The sequence below is a fragment of the Myotis yumanensis genome, unplaced genomic scaffold (assembly GCF_028538775.1).
Source record: "Myotis yumanensis isolate MYYU_CA2020_CCGP unplaced genomic scaffold, mMyoYum1.0.hap1 SCAF_10, whole genome shotgun sequence".
Taxonomy (NCBI): Eukaryota; Metazoa; Chordata; class Mammalia; order Chiroptera; family Vespertilionidae; genus Myotis; species Myotis yumanensis.
In genome coordinates this window covers 20,153,266-20,171,905 of record NW_027223761.1, presented here as the reverse complement: position 1 = coordinate 20,171,905, position 18,640 = coordinate 20,153,266, and the positions used below count along the sequence as shown (strand labels likewise).

The window sequence follows — 18,640 nt, the reverse complement described above, 5'->3', positions numbered from 1 at the left end:
ATGACTGGGAGAAGGAACAGTACAATGATTATAAAGTTCATTCTCTTGGGATTCTCTGAATTTCCAAAGCTCACCATTGTCCTCTTTTCAATATTCCTAGGGATCTACCTGATTACAGTGTCCTGGAATATGGGCCTCATCACTCTCATCAGGACTAACTCCAATCTGCACACACCTATGTACTTTTTCCTCAGTTACTTGTCCTTGTTGGACATCTGCTATGTTTCTACTACTGTCCCCAAGATGCTCTCAGACTTCTTCAAGAAGCACAAATTCATCTCCTTTATGGGGTGCACCATGCAATACTTTTTCTTCTCTGGCCTGGGTCTGTCTGAATGCTGTCTCCTGACAGCCATGGCTTATGACAGATATGCTGCCATTTGTAATCCTCTGCTTTACACAACCATCATGTCCCCCACCCTCTGTGTGCAGATAGTGGCAGCATCTAGTGTAACTGGATTCTTTGGCTCATTTATCCAAGTGTGTGCCTTACTTCAGCTGCATTTCTGTGGGCCAAACATCATCAACCATTTCTTTTGTGACTTGCCCCAGCTGCTAATCCTATCCTGCTCTGACACCTTTTATGTTCAAGTCATGCTGTCTGTGCTGACAGTAATCTTTGCGCTTTCATCTGCTCTCATTATTATGATATCCTATGGTTATATTGTTGCCACCATTCTGAAGATCACTTCAGCTGAAGGCAGGTCCAAAGCCTTCAACACCTGTGCTTCTCACCTGACCGCAGTGACACTCTTCTTTGGTTCTAGTACCTTTGTTTATCTGTATCCTAATTCTGGCGATTCTCTGAGCCAAAGTAAGTTGGCATCAGTATTATACGTTGTTGTAATCCCTATGCTAAATCCATTGATCTACAGCCTGAGGAACAAGGAAATCAAAGATGCCCTAAACAGATGGAAGAAAAGAATCTTCTCCTGGTGTTACTAATGATGACATTTATTTCAGGTGTACAGTGTAGGAAAATGTCAACTAAAACATTACCCTACAGCTCTTGTAATTGTGGGCTGAGTTACAGTTTCCTCACTCTTCTAATGGCACAGGGACAGGAAAATGCATGAGAACTATCTGCAAGCTCAATCTTTCATCCTTCAAGAGTTATGACCTAATACATCAATAGGCCAAGCAATCCACAAGTATTTTTGCAGTTAGTTGAGGTGCTGTGCCCCATCACCCTCAATAGTCTATCCCTACCTAACATATACTACCTTAAGGACCACAGATGTCAGTACTGATCAAGGCTGTCAGGAGACCAACCAGCCTCCTCATAGCATCTCATTGTAGGTAGGGCAAAGATTGGTATTAGTACACAGAGATCTTTCTTAAAAAAGAATTGCCTAAATAATTGTGTTAGTTCTCCTACTTAACCTATTTTTTATTGGTGGGATTTATGGATTAATTTCTTCACTTGTGAGTTTGTTCAAAGTGAAGTAACCATCCCAGGTCAAAGATTTGTCAACTTTACACAAAAAGAAATTTGTTGTAATAGGAATGCTTACCGTTTGTCATATTTAATATTTGGTTGACCAATTGGCTCATTAGGGATCCCTAGACAATTCCTTGTCTGCTATTGCTATAGCATCACTTTTGTTCTTCCATCTTCACTATGTAACTAGAAAAGGGAATTAGGAACTGGCACTGTAGGGCACATATCCCTGTGCAGAAGTTTATGATGAATGACCAAGAATCAGAGACTAAATAGTCATCATAGAGACTCAGTAATTAGACAGACCCTTGGACAAAACTGTGTGTTTCCCCTTCTGTACCTACATATGATTAACATTTTTGCATTAATCATCTTTTTAAAGACGCACGTGTACTTTATGTGATATTGTCCTAGGGGAAAATGGTCTGGATCTATTAATTTTACTATACATTATGTTCTGGGTTTCTGAGCTGCTAACAAAACTGAGCACCATGATTGAGAATGTTAGGGCTCTGAGCTAAGGTGTTCGAAGAAGTTGTATTTTCTTTGCTGTGTTAGCAGAAGAGAATGGGGTTTAGTAGCTTATAGGATTCTGAGTACAGGTTAAAAGCTCCTACGCAACACTGATTGCTGATGGTTTGCACTGTTTATCATTATACATCTCAATTATTTTATATTCTAAATGTGGAAGATAATGCTATAGGAGGGAAACCAAGGTGGTGGCATAGGTAAACACCGGAAATTGCTGCCTCGCACAACCACTTCAAAAATACAACTAAAAGACATCATCCAGAACCACAGGAAGGCTGGCTGAGTGGAAATTCTACAACTAGAAGGAAAGAGAAAAACACACTGAGACTCAGAGGAGGTGCAGAAGTAAAGTGCAGAGGTACGGAGGTGAGCAGAAAGGGCTGGCAACTTAGGAAGCGGTTGTCTTTTTCAATCAGGAGGGAGTCTCAAGCTCCGGATGGCTCTGAACTCCAGTTCCGGGCGAGTCTCTGGGGACCCAGACTCATACAGGGAGAAACTGGACTGTGTGGCATCGGGCAGAATTCGAGGGCAGCTTTCTCTCAGAGGTGCTGGCAGCGATTTCCTCTCGTCACTGAGACCTAAGGCCTCTTAGGGCAGGGTTGAGTATCAGCCATAGCTGTTTGCTCCGCCCTGTTGATTCCCCGAGACTCCGCCCCACCCAAGCTGTGCGCAGAGTCTTTTGCATATGAATGACCTGGCCCTTTGCAATCTGAAAATTACCTAATAAACTGCAGATGGCTCAGAGAGACCCAGAACATACAAAAGAAAGCCCAAGGCCACACAGCAGCTTGCATTGCTTCACAGCTGGGCCTCCTCTGGGCACATCCAAACCCCAAACAAAAAAGGAATCTGCAGATCTCTCCATAGCTCCTGCTGGGTAGCCTCAGGCAGAGGCTAAATTAGCACCTCCTTAGAGATCTAAGAGCCAGTATACCCAGTGGTCAGAGTGGAACCATCCAGATTACAACTCCTCAGATTCATAAGGGACACACTCAGGGGGCAGACTCAGTGAGCACCAAAGCCCCACTGAAGCAAGTCTTGCCCCAGAAGGGTGTCTCCAGCACAGAAGTTCTCCCTCCGTAGACACAGCTGATTCTCATAGCCAATTGGACTGGAGGTCGATTCCTCCCAATTGATATCAACTACAATCAAGGCTTAACTACAACAAGACTGTGCACACAGCCCACAAAGGGGTGCACCAAGAGTGTCCACCTCAGGTAATTGGGGAGGCTGAGCCACTGGGCCCTATAGGACACCTAGCACAGAAAGTCACTCTATCAACACAGGGAAGCAGCCAAAATGAGGAGACAAAAAAACAAGTCACAAATGAAAGAAATGGAGGAAAGCAAACTACTGGATATAGAGTTCAAAACCACGGTTAAAAGGTTACGCAAGAATCTTCTAGAAACCGCCAATAAATTTAGTGAGACCCTCCATAAATCTAGGGAGACCCTTGAGGATATGAAAAAGGACCAACTAGAAATTAAGCATACACTAACTGAAATAAAGAATATTATACAGAGATCCAACAGCAGACTAGAGGATCCCAAGAATCAAGTCAAAGATTTGAAATATGAAGAAGCAAAAAATACCCAACCGAAAAAGCAAAAAGAAAAAAGAATAAAAAAATATGAAGATAGTGTAAGGAGCCTCTGGGACAACTTCAAGCGAACCAACATCCGAATTATTGGGGTGCCAGAAGAAGAAAGAGAGCAAGATATTGAAAACGTATTTGAAGAAAAAATGACAGAAAACTTCCCCTACCTGGTGAAAGAAATAGACTTACAAGTCCAGGAAGCGCAGAGAACCCCAAACAAAAGGAATCCAAAGAGGACCACACCAAGACACATCATCATTAAAATGCCAAGAGCAAAAGACAAAGAGAGAATCTTAAAAGCAGCAAGAGAAAAACAGTTAGTTACCTACAAGGGAGTACCCATACGACTGTCAGCTGATTTCTCAACAGAAACTTTGCAGGCCAGAAGGGAATGGCAAGAAATATTCAAAGTGATGAATGGAAAAACCTACAACCAAGATTACTTTATCCAGCAAAGCTATCATTCAGAATTTAAGGTCAGATAAAGAGCTTCACAGGTAAGGAAAAGCTAAAGGAGTTCATCACCACCAAACCAGTATTATATGAAATGCTGAAAGGTATCCTTTAAGAAGAGGAGGAAGAAGAAAAAGGTAAAAATAAAAATTATGAACAAATACATATCTATCAACAAGTGATCTAAAAATCAAGTGAATAAATAATCTGATGAACAGAATAAACTGATGAATATAATAGAATCAGGGGCATAGAAAGGGAGTGGACTGACAATTCTTGGGGGAAAAAGGTTGGGGGGGGGTGTAGGAAGAGGCTGGACAAAAATCGTACACCTATGGATGAGGACATTGGGGGGGGGGCGGTAAGGGCAGTGGGTGGGGTGGGAACTGGGTGGAGAGGAACTATGGGGGGGAAAAAAGAGGAACAACTGTAATAATTTAAACAATGAAGATTTAATTTTTTAAAAAAGATAATGCTATATATACCTGTATCCCATTTTGCATAAGTGCCCTAATATTTTATTTCATTGAATGAATGTAGATGTTGATAAGTGAAGATAAAAGTGAGGTTTGGATAGGTTCCTAAGTTTCTTAAACTGAGACACATGAAGGGGAGTGGATTGATGGACAGCTCTGCCTATGAAAGAGCAGCTTCAAGAAGGTTAACTTAAGTGAAAGAGGCAGGCACAAAGGACCACATATTGTATGATTCTATTTTAATTAAACATTCAGATAGGCAGATCTGTAGAGACAGAAAGAAGATTAGTGGTTGCCTAGGGATGAAGGGGTGGAGGGGAATGGGAGTGACTGCTAGTGGGCATGGAGCTTCTTTTGACGAAACCATTTTAAAATTAGACTGTGGAAATGATTGCAAAATTCTGAATATGCTAAAAGTTACTGGATCATATGCTTTGAAAGGGTAAATTTTGGAATTTGTGAAGTATACCTCAATAAAGCTGTTTAAGAAAAAAAAAAGAAAGAGACTGGGCAGGTGTATAGGACCAAGGGTGACATTCATGGGAAGGCACCATGTCTATTGTGGGCATTCCCTTGTGATTTGATAATGAAAGAGAAAAAGGAAGTGAGCCATGGAGTTTAAAGTTCCTTAGAAAATTAGAAAATAAAAAATCAAGTAAAACATGAACCCATCCATCTTCCTGAGTGAAGTAATCATATACAAAACAAACTTCCCTTCCCTATATCAGCAAAAAACGATACTCTTAAACTAACTAACCTACTAAACTTGCATCCTTGTTTAGGACTCCATAGCCCTGCACAGTCTCGTACTTCAGGTTCTGTTAGAACTGACCAATATTGCCAGGATTCTTGCAATTCCCTCACCCGTTGCACTGTGGCATGGTCCAGATAGATCATTCACCAACAGGACACTTAATGAACAAGTAGAGGTTCTTGGAACAGGACTGAGCCAAATGCAGAATTCAGGAGGAGGAGAGGCCAGCAGCCCCTTTTGGTCAGAAGTAGAAAGGAAGAGATTCACCATACATTCCTTCTTAATAGTCATTTCTCTTTCTGCATTTGCAGTATGGCTTGACTTGTATTGATTAGAGTTATATATGGATTGCTAGAACTATATTACATGACTATAAAGATGATCAAATTAACCAATTAATATGAAGTGGCAAGTTGCCAAAGCCAATTCCAGCATGTCAGCAAGGGCCCAATCATCTGGAGTGGCTGAAGGGCATTTCCCCAAACCTGAAAAGGATGCAAAAATTGATTATCTTGCTGCCAGACAGCTCAGGGCATCTTAATCTACATGTTATTGCCTCCTACTGGCCAAACACCTGAATAGCCGTAGGCAAATTCTTCCAATCTGACAATGGACTCAGTAAATGAAACCAGACCCTTTGATGTGTATATCGCTGCCTCACCTCATGACAATTTGTGTTAATAAAAAGCATGGGGTCCAGAAATGAGGAGATCTTAGTTTCTTTAGCGAGGCTCCTCTGACCCCCAAATGCCTTTCAAAATTATGTTTTGTCTCTGAACTCTGTATTAAGTTATGCACAGCCCCTTCTTCAGACTGCTGAACCCTTCTAGATGCTGGACAATAACCCCGGCAGCAAGTAAAATGGAACAACGTTTTTTGTTGTTGTTGTTGTTTCTTTTTAATAATACATTTGTATGTTTTTTAAAAAATATATTTTTATTGATTTCAGAGAGGAAGAAAGAGGGAGAGATAGAAACAGCCACGATAAGAGAGAATCATGGATCTCCTGCCTCCTGCAAGTCTGCCACTGGGGATCGAGCCCACAACCCGGGCATGTGGCTTTGATCAGAATCAAACCTGGTACCTTTCAGTTCGCAGGGCTGACGCTCTATCCACTGAGCCAAACTGGCTAGGGTTGGAACAATGTTTTATATATGTATATTATTTATTTATTTTAATATATTTTTATTGATTTCAGAGAGGAAGGGAGAGGGAGAAAGAGATAGAAACATTACTGACAGGAGAGAATCATTGATTGGCTGTCTCCTGTATGTCCTACAATGGGGATCAAGCCTGCAACCTGGGCATGTGCTCTGATTGGGAATCAAACCGTGACCCCCTGGTTCATAGGTCGATGCTCAACCACTGAGCAACACTGGCTGGGCTATATGTATATTTTTAAATGATGAGACACCAAAGTGTGAAATCCTGATAGAGGGAGATCCATCACAAGCCTGTAGTAACTGAGAAGTTAACGGACAAGGCGGGCAGTAGATGGATCTGGCTAGTGATAGTGATGATACTGACTTCAGTGTGTGTAACTCTTTTCAGTTTATAGCCACAAATATTGGGTCATGACAGCTTGGCTATAAGCCTCTCATCTGATAGATGAGGGAGCAGGACCTCAGCTCACATTTGCTGATGGGACCTAGCAAACAGGCAGCAGATGAGGGACAAGGCAAACAAACGTACCATTCAAGAAGAGGGAATATTAACATCTCTCCCACAGTGGTCCACGCAGGATACTCCTTTTCCCTCAATCACTGCCACTTCAGCTAGGACTATCGCTTCAAATATTTGGGCACGCATATCTGAGAGAGGCTGAATACACCCCGCTTTACTTGGTGCCCCGGGGATAGGAATTCTTCTCTTTAATAGATCTCTTCATGTGGAGGGTTCACAACTTCTTTGTCAGTCCCTTCTATCTTTGGATAAAGATAAGAAAATCCTTGCTATAAGAAAGTTTGTCTTTGAACTAAGCAACAATTTCTTTCCAAGCAAAAGGGACATTAGAGTCTCCTCCCTCCATACTTCATACAATGCAGAAAAGGGTGACATTTTGCTTGAAGAGGTGTGTGGGACTAAAGGATTCCAATATTCTTCCTTACCCTGTTCTGGAGGAAGACAGTAAGCAGAGAACCCAGTTTGGGTGTTCAGACTTCCGATCTACAGAACTGAGATAATATGTCTATTGCTTTATGTTGCTAAATTTGAGCTAATTCATTATGCAGCAACAGCAAGCTAATACTCTCATTGCATATTTTCATTTGCTTCTCTATAAAAATACCCATTTCTGAACTTTTGCAGTTGATATCTGATTGAGCTATTCTTATTTTTTTAAGTTTCTTTGTAGAAGAGTTGTGCTATTCAATTAAGGAAACAGTCACTGAGCTTCTATTTGATGCCAGGCACTGGGAAACAAAGATGAATAAGAAATTAAAACCTTAAGAGACTTCAAAGAGGAATAGTACAATTAGACGCACAACTATTATCTGAGTCACAAAGCAATGGAAGCCATGAGGGCATAACAAATACAAGCTATGAGAGTTCAGAAGAGGGAGAAATGATATCCATATGAGGGTGTCAAGAAAGGTTATCTTGAGGTGGCTGTGAGAACTATGACAGGAAGGCAACATGAGGCTCAAGAAGTAGATGCCTTTGTGGGGTTGGATACCACATTTAAATAGCAGCTATCATCAACAATCTAAGTCTGGAAATTGTACTGGAAAAAGAAGAAAATAGTGAGGGATGGTAGTAGGAAACACATGGAGTCAGGGTGATGGACTCATGAACTTGGGAGGGCCTGAGGATCAAGAAGTCACCAAGAATAGATTTGGTGAATTGCACAGTAAAAACAAAACAAAACAAACAAAACAAACAAAGCAGGACATTTTGATAAAGGTACATTTTAGAGTTTGAGATTTTAAAATCAAACATTTTCCAATTATGGTGAGGTTTGGGATGGGGCTGCCATATCATCTAACTGGGAAACTGGGATAGCATGGAGTATGAAGTCAGTGGAGGTATAGAGGTCAAGACTGTGTGCAGCGAGGGAATTTGGAGGGGCATTCACCTTGAAACCATTTGATTTATCTTTCTGGTTGCCCTTAAACATACAGGGCTAAATAAATGTTTACTTGAGAAGCATAGAGAAGAAGGAAATAATCACAATGAGGTGAGGTCCATTTAGAAATATTTCAAGAGCTCAAAATCTGGTCTTGAAGAGAGGCAGTACCACTCCTGGCCATGTGTGGTTTCTCTTAAGCTGATTACCCAAACCCGTTGGTGACCAACTTGAGAAGAGTGATGTCTTGAGACCTTAATAAAAGATGTAATATGAGTAGTGCACAGAGGAAAGCTTTTGGCTCCCCCATCTTTCTATGTGCCACATATGAAAGAGAGAATTTCAAGACTAATCATTCTTTTTCAAGATTAATTAATGATTCAGTAAAATAAATAGATACTGGATGACCCATAGCTATCTTATTCTTTCTTCCTCTATTCCCTCCCCACACTTTCAACATCCACATAGAAAGATGTGTCTGCTATTCATCTGGCTTTTTATGGCCTCCCATAGACAAGACCTTTTCTACTATCTGGGAACCAGCTGGATAGCCCTCACCAGCAAATATTTATCAACCTAATGTCCTGCCTCCAACCACAGTGGCCCCTTCTTCTTGAAATTGAACTCTGCTGACAAAATACTACTTTTAAGATCAAGCAAGTTCACGGCAGTTGCACATTTTTCAAGTCACATCAGCTCTTGATGGTTTTCAGGTCTATTTAAAGGGCCACCTCAGTGTTGCAATGCACAGGAGTTAATTAGGTGCGTGATTCCCAGTGGCTCCAGGGTTGTCAGTGTTCCTGGTCTCAGAAAGGCTTCTGTAGGAGAGGCTTGGAGAGGGCTCTCTCAGCAGGACAGCTATGAGGTTTTCCAGAAGAGGTTCTACCCGTCCCATCACTCCCAACAGGACTGAAGGATCAGAATCTCTTTAAATAATAAACAATAAAAAAGAATAAACAATAGACACTGTGTGGAGGGCCACACCTGCTCAATACATGTGGTAGGGCAACTATTTTCTGGTTTTTATCATGCTGGTTTATCAATATATTCTAAGACTTAGAATGAATTTCAGAGAACACCTTCATTTATCCTGGATCGAGGAAAATAAATAAACTTCTATGTCGTTTTCAATGAGCTAAAAACAACTGTTTGCAAAGACAGACAAGACCAGCTTTAAGCAAAAGTATGAAGTCCTATAACTTTGTCCTTTGTGCCAGTCCCTCTGGTTTTAAACCCCTCTCTTCCCCATTTTGGGTTCCTTGCCTTTCACACTACCACTTCCCTCTGTGTTCTCATGCAGCCTTCCTTGGTCCCTGGTGACTGAGGCACAGGCTTACACTCTGGCTCTGCCAATGACTGATTGTGACCTGGTGAGCAGGCATGACTGAGAACCTCTGTTTCAGAGCACCCCTCTCCATGGCCTTCATTCTCCAAACCTGCTTCAGTTTCCCAGTCTTGAGAATTCTTCCCCTGACATTGCCAGATGCTGTACCTATGTTTCCATTTCCTTCTCTTCTTTCACTGCTAAACTGGCATCTCGCTTTCTTCAGTTCCCCCTGAGCACCACTCCACATACCCCATCTGGGATTAACAGGCTATTGAAACTGTGCTGAGAAGATTTCACTTTCCTTCCTTCTTGCCACATCCAATGGTCGTTTTATTCATGTGTTCTTTTTCCTCTTTGATTTCCATGCCATGTTCAACTAGCATCAGTGGGTAGTGAGGGCTTTGAGGATTAGGATAGGAACTTGAATGTCATCAGGTTATGAACGAACAATAACAAACTAACAAATATTCTCAAGCCAGGAACAATATGAATTGATCTGTGCTTTAGGGAGGGCCCTCTGCATGGAGAGAGTGTGAAGACAAAAAGACCAATTAGAAGATTTTGGAAGATCATGAACAATGGGGTTAAAACTGCCTGACAAAAAGAAGTTGGGGTGGAGATGTCAAGAGGCCTCACTGATTCTACTGATGATATTTATGTTCTCTAAATATGAAAGAAAAAGAGAATCCTTTCTGAAATTTTGCCTTGGGGAGAAGGGAGGGAGGGAGAGAGGGAAGGAGAGAGGCAAGAATTAAAAACACACCACAATCTTGCCAGACCAGTGGACTCAGTGTTTGAGCATTGACCTATGTACCTATGATTCTTGATTAGGGCACATTCCTGGGATGTGGGCTCAATCCCCAGTAGGTGGCGCACAGGAGGCAGCTGATCAATGATTCTCATTGATGTTTTGATCTCTCCCTATTACTTTCTTCCTCTCTGAAATCAATAAAAAATATACTTTTTAAAGAGCCATAAAAATAAACAAACATCACAATCTTCCTGCATCCTATCCTTATGTTCTTCACCCTGCAATAAGGAGTAAGAAACAAGTGGTTTGTTTTTGTTATTTCTTCAATCTAGCAAAGATTATTTACATACAAATGACTGCATTGGCCATGGTGATCCCTTTCTCCAATATCAAATCTTCGGAGATCCAAGACTATAGGCATAAGGCCAAGAGCTGGGGATTGGGGGAAGGGGTATAATATTTTAGCTTCACAGTAGGAGGCTATGGCTCTGGTAGAAGAGAAACGGGTGGGAGTGTGGGAGTGGACAAGAGAAACTGCAGATTTTTTCCATCTGGATACAAGTTGAAGAGCTGCCAGCATCAACAGGGTGTGAACCACCATCTTTCTCAAATCCTTGAAAGAAGCCGCAGAGTCCTGTGGATTTGTGCAATGCCTACTTCCTCCTGCTCCTTGCATGTCCCTTCCCAAGACACACAAATAAACCTCAAATCTTTTCAAATTGGATATTTGATAAATCATAAGCAAAGCATGTACATGAGGGAAATCTGGCTCTAGTCAAACAGCAAATGATTATTTTCTTTTAAACTCCCTGCACATCGATATTTTGAAAAATGAGGTCTATGAAGTGATATCCTCGCTCCTCCCCCCCCTCCCCGCCCGCCTTGCTATACATTCTTTTATGTCCTCATGGGGGCAGTGGGGTGTAGAGGACTGAGTATGGACTTTGGATTCTTGAAGACCTGAATACAAATTCCATTTTTGCCACAATCTTTCTGTATGGCCTTTGACAAACACATCTCCAAAAATTCCATTTTCTCATCTGAAAATGTGTTTAGGAATGCTTCCTTTTGGGAGAAATATTATGAAATGAATTTTATTAAGGCCCAATCCACACTACCAAAAATAGTACCTGTCTGTCTTCTTTTCTCTTTGTTTCACAGAATCATTGAACCTTAGAATTTTAAAGAACCTGTAAGGTGGGCTAATTCAGACTCTTTTTTTGATAGTGTATTTATTTATATTTTTCCCAGTTTTATTGAGCTATAAATGACATATAACATTATATTAGTTTAAGGTGCATGACATAATAATTTGATATATGTATATACTGTGAAATGATCCCCACAGGAGGACTAGTTAACATCCATCACCTCACACAGTTATATTATTTTCTTGTGACGATAATTTTTAAGATCTACTCTCTTAGCAACTTTAAAAAATACATTATCATTAACTATAGACAGCACGTTATACATTACATCACAGGACTTATTTATCTTATAACTACAAATTTTGACTCTTCACCCATTTCCGCAACCCTCCACCCACTGCATCTGGCACCCACCAATCTATTCTCAATTTCTAAAGTTTGCTTTTTTTTTAGGTTCCACATATAAGTGAGATCATCACTGTTAAGTGTACTATCTTGTACTTACTTCCAGTGATGGAGAATTTACTCCTTTCCAGAACATTCATTCTACCTTTAGACTGTTCTATTGCTTTCCTACAATCTCTCCTTCCCCCTTCTTTCCCTCCCTCCTCCTCCTCTCTCTCTTTCCCTCTCTCTTTTAGCCATTTAGTCCTATTTACAACTCATCCAAAAGATATTCTTACACTGAAGAGATTCTGTGTAAAGCATCCAGTGCTTTACAAAGGTAACTGTTGATGAAATGGTTACATAGTTTGAGGCCAAAAGCCACTCTTGGCTTTTACTGCCTCTAGGGATATCTTATTGGAACCAGACCAAGGACTAAGAATATAGTGGAAGCAGGGTCAGTTGAAATGAGCTCCACCCAACCAAAGCTGGCATCCTCTCCACCGCTGAGCCCAGGCATTAAGCCAAGCTGCCAGTCAGTGCAGTGGGATATGTCACACCCCACAATCTAGAGAGGCCCATTGGTACCGAGGAAAGAACTGGCCTTCTTTTAAAGCTCCATCAGCTCCTTTCCTTGGTGGCCAATTCAAAGTCACTACATCCAAATTTTATGTATTTCTTTGGCCAAGACCAGCGCTCCAGGTGCCAGAAGAGTTATGTTTTGCTCCAAGATTCTGGGATTAGCCATCTGACTGAAACTTAGAGTTTAAGGTGTTGTAGGTGAGTCTGCTCTTTGTCTTTCTTTATGAATGGTTACTGGTAAATTCTAGAATCATAGAATGGATGAGTTAGAAGGAGAGGAAGGGGAAGCAGGCATGCAGTATTTAAAATAGGAAAGGTTCAGTGATTTTGAAGGAGAGGAAGGTGAAGCAGGCAAGATGCTGATATCCTCTCTCCCTACTGCTGGATTTTGACCTGAGGATCTGGACTTGACTTGATATTCTAGAATTCTGCAAAAGATCTTGTTTTTAAAAATGATCTGCTATTTACAAATGGAAAGAAAGAAGAACTTTGGACTAGAATTTACACTTACCTAAGCTGATACATTGTGTAGACAGGAGATGAGAAGATTCAGATTCAGAAACGCAAATACTTTTTCCCAAGTCACAGAGCAAAAAGGTAGAAGGGACATGAATTAAATCAGAATTTTTAAAACTTCCAGGTTTGTGCTTTTTATGCTATTCTAGACACATGAATGTGTGCACGTGTGAGTATGTATGCAATTTAAAAAATCATCTAGTTTCCTTGGATCCTCTATAGTTACCATCGAGACCCCAGGTTGTAAATAACGTAAAGCAGAAAGAGCTACTCCTGGAGAATGGGATACATGTCCTAACTTCACCTCTCATCCCAGCAACTATACAGACATCCATTCTCTCTTTTGTCTTTAGTCTCATTATCTATAATAGGGAAAGTATAGATTAACTGGTTTCTACCTCTGGTATCCTATTATTTTATTATTTTAGGTATATTCCCAGAATTTTCTGGACATCCATGCAGTATTTAAAATAGGAAAGGTTCACCCTGACCAGTTTGGCTCAGTGGATAGAGCGTCCGCCTGTGGACTTGGGGGTCCCGGGTTCGATTCTGGTCAAGGGCGTGTATGTTTCTAGTTCTCTGTCCCTTTCTCTTCCTCTCTGTAAAAAATCAATAAAATATATATATTTTTAAAAATGATAAAATAAAATAGGAAAGGTTCTGTGATCTTGGGATTAGGGCAAGTTTACAGTGTCTATATAATAAATATATTTTTTAAAAAAATGTTTGTTTTTTTTTTAGAGAAAGAGGAAGGGAGAGGGAGGGAAAGATGGAAACATCAATGATGAGAGAGAATAATTCATTGGCTGCCTCCTGCATTGCACCTACTGGGGATTGAGCCCACCATCCTGGCATGTGTCTTGACTGGGAATCAAACAGGGGACCTTTTGGTTCATGGGTCGACACTCAACCACTGAGCCACACTGACCAGGCTGTAATAAACATCTTAAAACCCTATATTTAGCCAGTCAACAAATAATCACTAGAAACCTATACTATGTCCAGTACTGTAACAGATGAGGAGAAAGGATGGATGAAAACAGAGAACACATATTTTTTTCTACAGACTAGTCTCTAGGTTTCCTTCATCATACTCTAAAAGTCACCTGAACTGCAATGATCCCCTGTACCTCAAGTATAGCATTCATTTGAGAATTACCATATAAGAACTTTATTCTTTTTTGTCTTGATGTAGAGCTTTGTTAAAATATAAATGGACCTGCCCAGGTTAAGGAGAAGAAAACTCTGTACAATTATTTTAAGCATTCAGGTTCCAGTCTTGTCCAGTCCATTGGGATGGGGAAAAGGTCATATTTACTGTGGTTAGAGTTATAATACAGTCTTCTGGATTGCCCAGCCTTGTGGCCATGTTCTTTTATAGTATTCAAGAAAGAGAACAGGCTCTGGGATCAGAGAATAAAAGGTTAGTAAAATTGCAGCTCAGTAACTTAATAACTCTTTGAGCTGTCTTAACCTCAATGAGCTTCTGGTCTGAAATATGTGTCTTTTGGAATTATTGCAAACTGAACTTATTCAACAAATATTATGTAATGTCTACTATGTGCCAGGCACTGAGATTACAATGCCCTCCCAGTCTTTATAGTCAAGAATACAGACAGAACAGATAAGCAAACAAATGTAAATACAGTCTGGCCACAGTGGCTCAGTGGTTGAACATCGACCTATGAACCAGGAAGTCATGGTTCGATTCCTAGTCAGGCCACATGCCTGGGTTGTGAGCTCAATCCCCAGTGTGGGGCATACAGGAGGCAGCCGATCAATGATTCTCTCTTATCAGTGATGTTTCTATTTCTTTCTTCCTCTCTCTGAAATCAATAAAAATATATTCAAAAGTAATTATGAAGTGTGATTTTATGAAATACGTCAACATGTTGCTATAAATTTTGGGGATAACATAAGTAAAGGACATTTGGTCAATGTAGCCATTATTATCATGTACAAGCACATATACTTGGGTTTAGGCAGCCAGTGCAGTGGAGAGCAGATCTTGGATTAGGGATGAAGAAACCTGGATTCAAATTCTAACAGTGCTGATTATCTGTTAAGTAATAAAAGTCATTTCTTTTTTCTTTTCAAAACTTTATGTCATTTATTTCATTTAATTCTTGCAATCTGTGAGGTGGTTCTTTTATTGCCTCTGTTTTTATTTTTTATCAATTTTTTAAAAAATATATTTTATTGATTTTTTATAGAGAGGAAGGGAGAGGGATAGAGAGTCAGAAACATCTATCAGCTGCCCCCTGCACACCCCTTAACTGGGGATGTGCTCACAACCAAGGTACATGCCCTTGACTGGAATCGAACCTGGGACCCTTGAGTCTGCAGGCCGACATTCTATCCACTGAGCCAAACCAGTCAGGGCTTGCCTCTGTTTTTTTAAAAAAATATTTTTATTGATTTCAGAGAGAGAGAGAGAGAAAGAGGAAGAGAGAGAGAAACAACAATGCTGAGACAAAATAATTGATTCTCACACTGGAAATCGAGCCTGATCCCGGGCATGTGCCCTGACTGGGAATTGAATCGTGACCTCTTGGTTCATAGGTCGATGATCAACCACTGACCCACGCCAGCCGGGCTATTGCCTGTTTTTACAGTTGAGGGAAATCAAAATAAATTGAAGAGTGATGTGTCAGCTTGACCAAAGCCACACAGTTAGTGAGTAGCAACATACGGATTAGAGACTAGCTCTCTCTGACATCAAAGCCCTGCTTTGGATGACCGCAAATAGGATAATGGATGTGAAAATGCTGCATGAACTCAAATGCTGTAAAAATAAGTGGCGGGGATTCTCAGACCATGCAAACTAACACACACACACACACACACACAAACACACTACATTCATATACTCTATTTCTTTCTATATAATTCCTATGTACTCTATATCTATATATAAACTCTATGATTTATCAGAAATGAATTTTTCTTATAAATTTAATGTATGTCATATACTCTATATTTCTACTTCTACATTTTTAGGTAATTTAGGTAAAAATAACCAGGTTATCAATAATCATATAAAATAAAAGGCAATCAGCTTTTGTCACATCCTTAAAATGCAATAGACTAGATATAATAGACTCTTGGAGTTGAAAGAAAAAAGAATTATGATGGATCTTGCTAAAATATACCTTTAATGATAACTGTAAAAGTGAGAAATAAGGGGAGGCCACGGGGTAATTGTCTGGCCACGGATAGTTTAGTTTCTCTTCTGAATGACTGGTGCTGTTACATCTCAGGGGAGTGTTTGCTTCTAAATCGACCTGTCTCAATTCAAATCATCAAAGCCTTTTTTCCTGGCTTTGGAAGCAACTTTATAATCTTCCTGCCCAGTCTCTTGCACTCCCATCCATCTTTCACACAGGTTCTACAGTTTCATATTGCTCTCCGTTATATGGTTAAACTTATATTTGATACCTACTTCTCTGTTTACAAAGATGCAAGTAAAATTAAAAACACAAACAAAAACAAACTTTCATGTTTTCACTCTTGTCCATAGGAGAAAGGCCAAACTCTCTAACATGATATTCATTCAACATATATTTATTGAGCACCTATTATGTGCCAGGTTGAGCTACTTGGGATACTTGAATAAACAAAGGAGATTAATGCTTTTCAATTCACGTGAAATATGAGCTTTCAGAGCAGGCTTTTCAAATATAACTTAGTCATAGCTAATTTAGTTTATCTGACATGCTGTTTTTTTATTCAGTGTAAAATGAGCAATTGCTAATGATGGAAGCCTGACTTTCTCTACAAGAAGAACATAACAGAATAAAGAGAAGAAAAAACATTAAAAATAAACAAAAGAGACAAAAATTCCTTAAAATCCTGTTTTTAAAAATTGAATTTATTGGGGTGACATTGGTTCACAAAACCATGCAGGTTTAAAGTGTACAACTCAATAAAACATCAACTGCAAACTGCATTGTGCACCCACCACCCCAAGCAAAGTCTCTTTCTGTTCATACACCCTTGTCCTCTCGCTATCACCATGCTGTCATCTGTGTCTACGTGTTATGTATATATGTTTTTTTGGTTAATTCCTCCACCTTCTTTCATCCAGTCCCCCAAACCCTCTCCCTTCTGACAGCTGTTCCATTTATCGATGCCTCTGTTTTTATAAAAACCCTGGTTTTCAGTAAGCTTACATTCTAGTAGAGGGAGAAAAATCAGAAAGATCAATAATCAACAAACCAGCCCTAGCCAGTTTGGCTCAGTGGATAGAGTGTCAGCCTGCGGACTGAAGGGTCCCAAGTTCGATTCCAGTCAAGGGCACGTACCTCAGTTGCAGGCTCCATCCCCAGTAGGGGGCGTTCAGGAGGCAGCCAATCAATGATTCTCTCTCATCATTGATGTTTCTGTCTCTCCCTTTCTCTCTGAGATCAATAAAAATATATGTTAAAAAATCAACAAATCAATTATATGCTATGGTAGAAGGTGATAAGTATTATCAAAAGAGTAAGGCAGGGTAAAGGGGGACAAAGTCTAGAAGTGGAGAGAAGGTTGAAATTAAACATAAATATGCACACATATATACAATTAAATATACAGTATGTACAATTAAATACGCAGTACTAGTATGTGCAATTATATATATGTTAAACAATTAAACAAATGTCCGCGCCATCTTTACTTTGGAGATCTTTCGCAATTTGTCCACCTCCCACTGTCTCTGAAAACTAGACTGCTATTTTCTTCTCTTAACACTGTTTACCCTGTGCTCCTGCCATGCTGACATGTTTAAGGCTCCGCAAACACTGTACTCTCCTGAGCTTTTTATATCTTTGATGTAAAGCTCTCTGAACCAACCCCCTCCCAACCCCTCATACACCAAATTTTCATCCTGGTGATGCTGTACTCATCGTTGGAATCCTCCTCCAACACGTCTTCTCTTTGAGGACTCCACCTGCTGTGTCCACGGTCCCAGGTGCCTTATCTCACTGCTGTGAATAATCTGTTTCCTGTCTGTCCCGTGCATTATAAGGACCATCTTGAACTTAATAGTCATGTTTTATTACTTTCCCTATCATCCTCATTTAACTCTATAAACACATGATGCAAGGTGTTTGATCATTGATAATGTTCGTGCTAAATGAGCATTAGCATTTCACAGTGAGGAGGTGTTTTTTTTTTTTTTTTTTGTACCTCTTTCTTTAATCTTTACAGGGGATGTCAGCTTTTCACACCTCTAAGTGCTTCACTCTACTGCTTAAAAACAAAGAACACCGTAACCCCATACAGAAAAACTATGATGACAAAAACCACAACGTTGCCTCTTTGGGCACTTAAAGTCTTGACATACTTATTTTCTTTTAAAAAAAGAGTACCTAGGATAAATTCAAGTGCCTCAGTAAGTCAACTGCAATGCTTGGAGCAACTGAAAAAAAGGGGGGATATTTGGTCAATGTAGCCAAAATACCTCTTTTGGTATAGTGCCTTTGGTACAGTGCCTTTGGTATAGTGGTAACATTGACAGTGAAGGTGATGATGCAGATAATGCAAAAATGCCAGTCTATTCTGGGGCATGTCACTTTTCCATAAAGAAAGGCATCAGATAAGGATGATCACGAACTCTATGAAAGACCCAAT

The 18,640-nt window shown here is 40.1% G+C and overlaps 1 protein-coding gene across 1 annotated transcript; it reads left to right on the top strand.

The window, feature by feature from the left end:
• On the top strand, nucleotides 1-945 carry LOC139017976 (olfactory receptor 5AN6-like). The gene has a single exon (XM_070426600.1). The coding sequence runs from the start codon at nucleotides 1-3 to the stop codon at nucleotides 943-945; it is 945 nt and encodes a 314-aa protein (XP_070282701.1).
• Nucleotides 946-18,640: the final 17,695 nt, after the last annotated feature.

Bases quoted from the DNA above. Each gene is read 5' to 3' on its own strand.
- LOC139017976 (XM_070426600.1), top strand. From the start codon at position 1: ATGACTGGGAGAAGGAACAGTACAATGATTATAAAGTTCATTCTCTTG.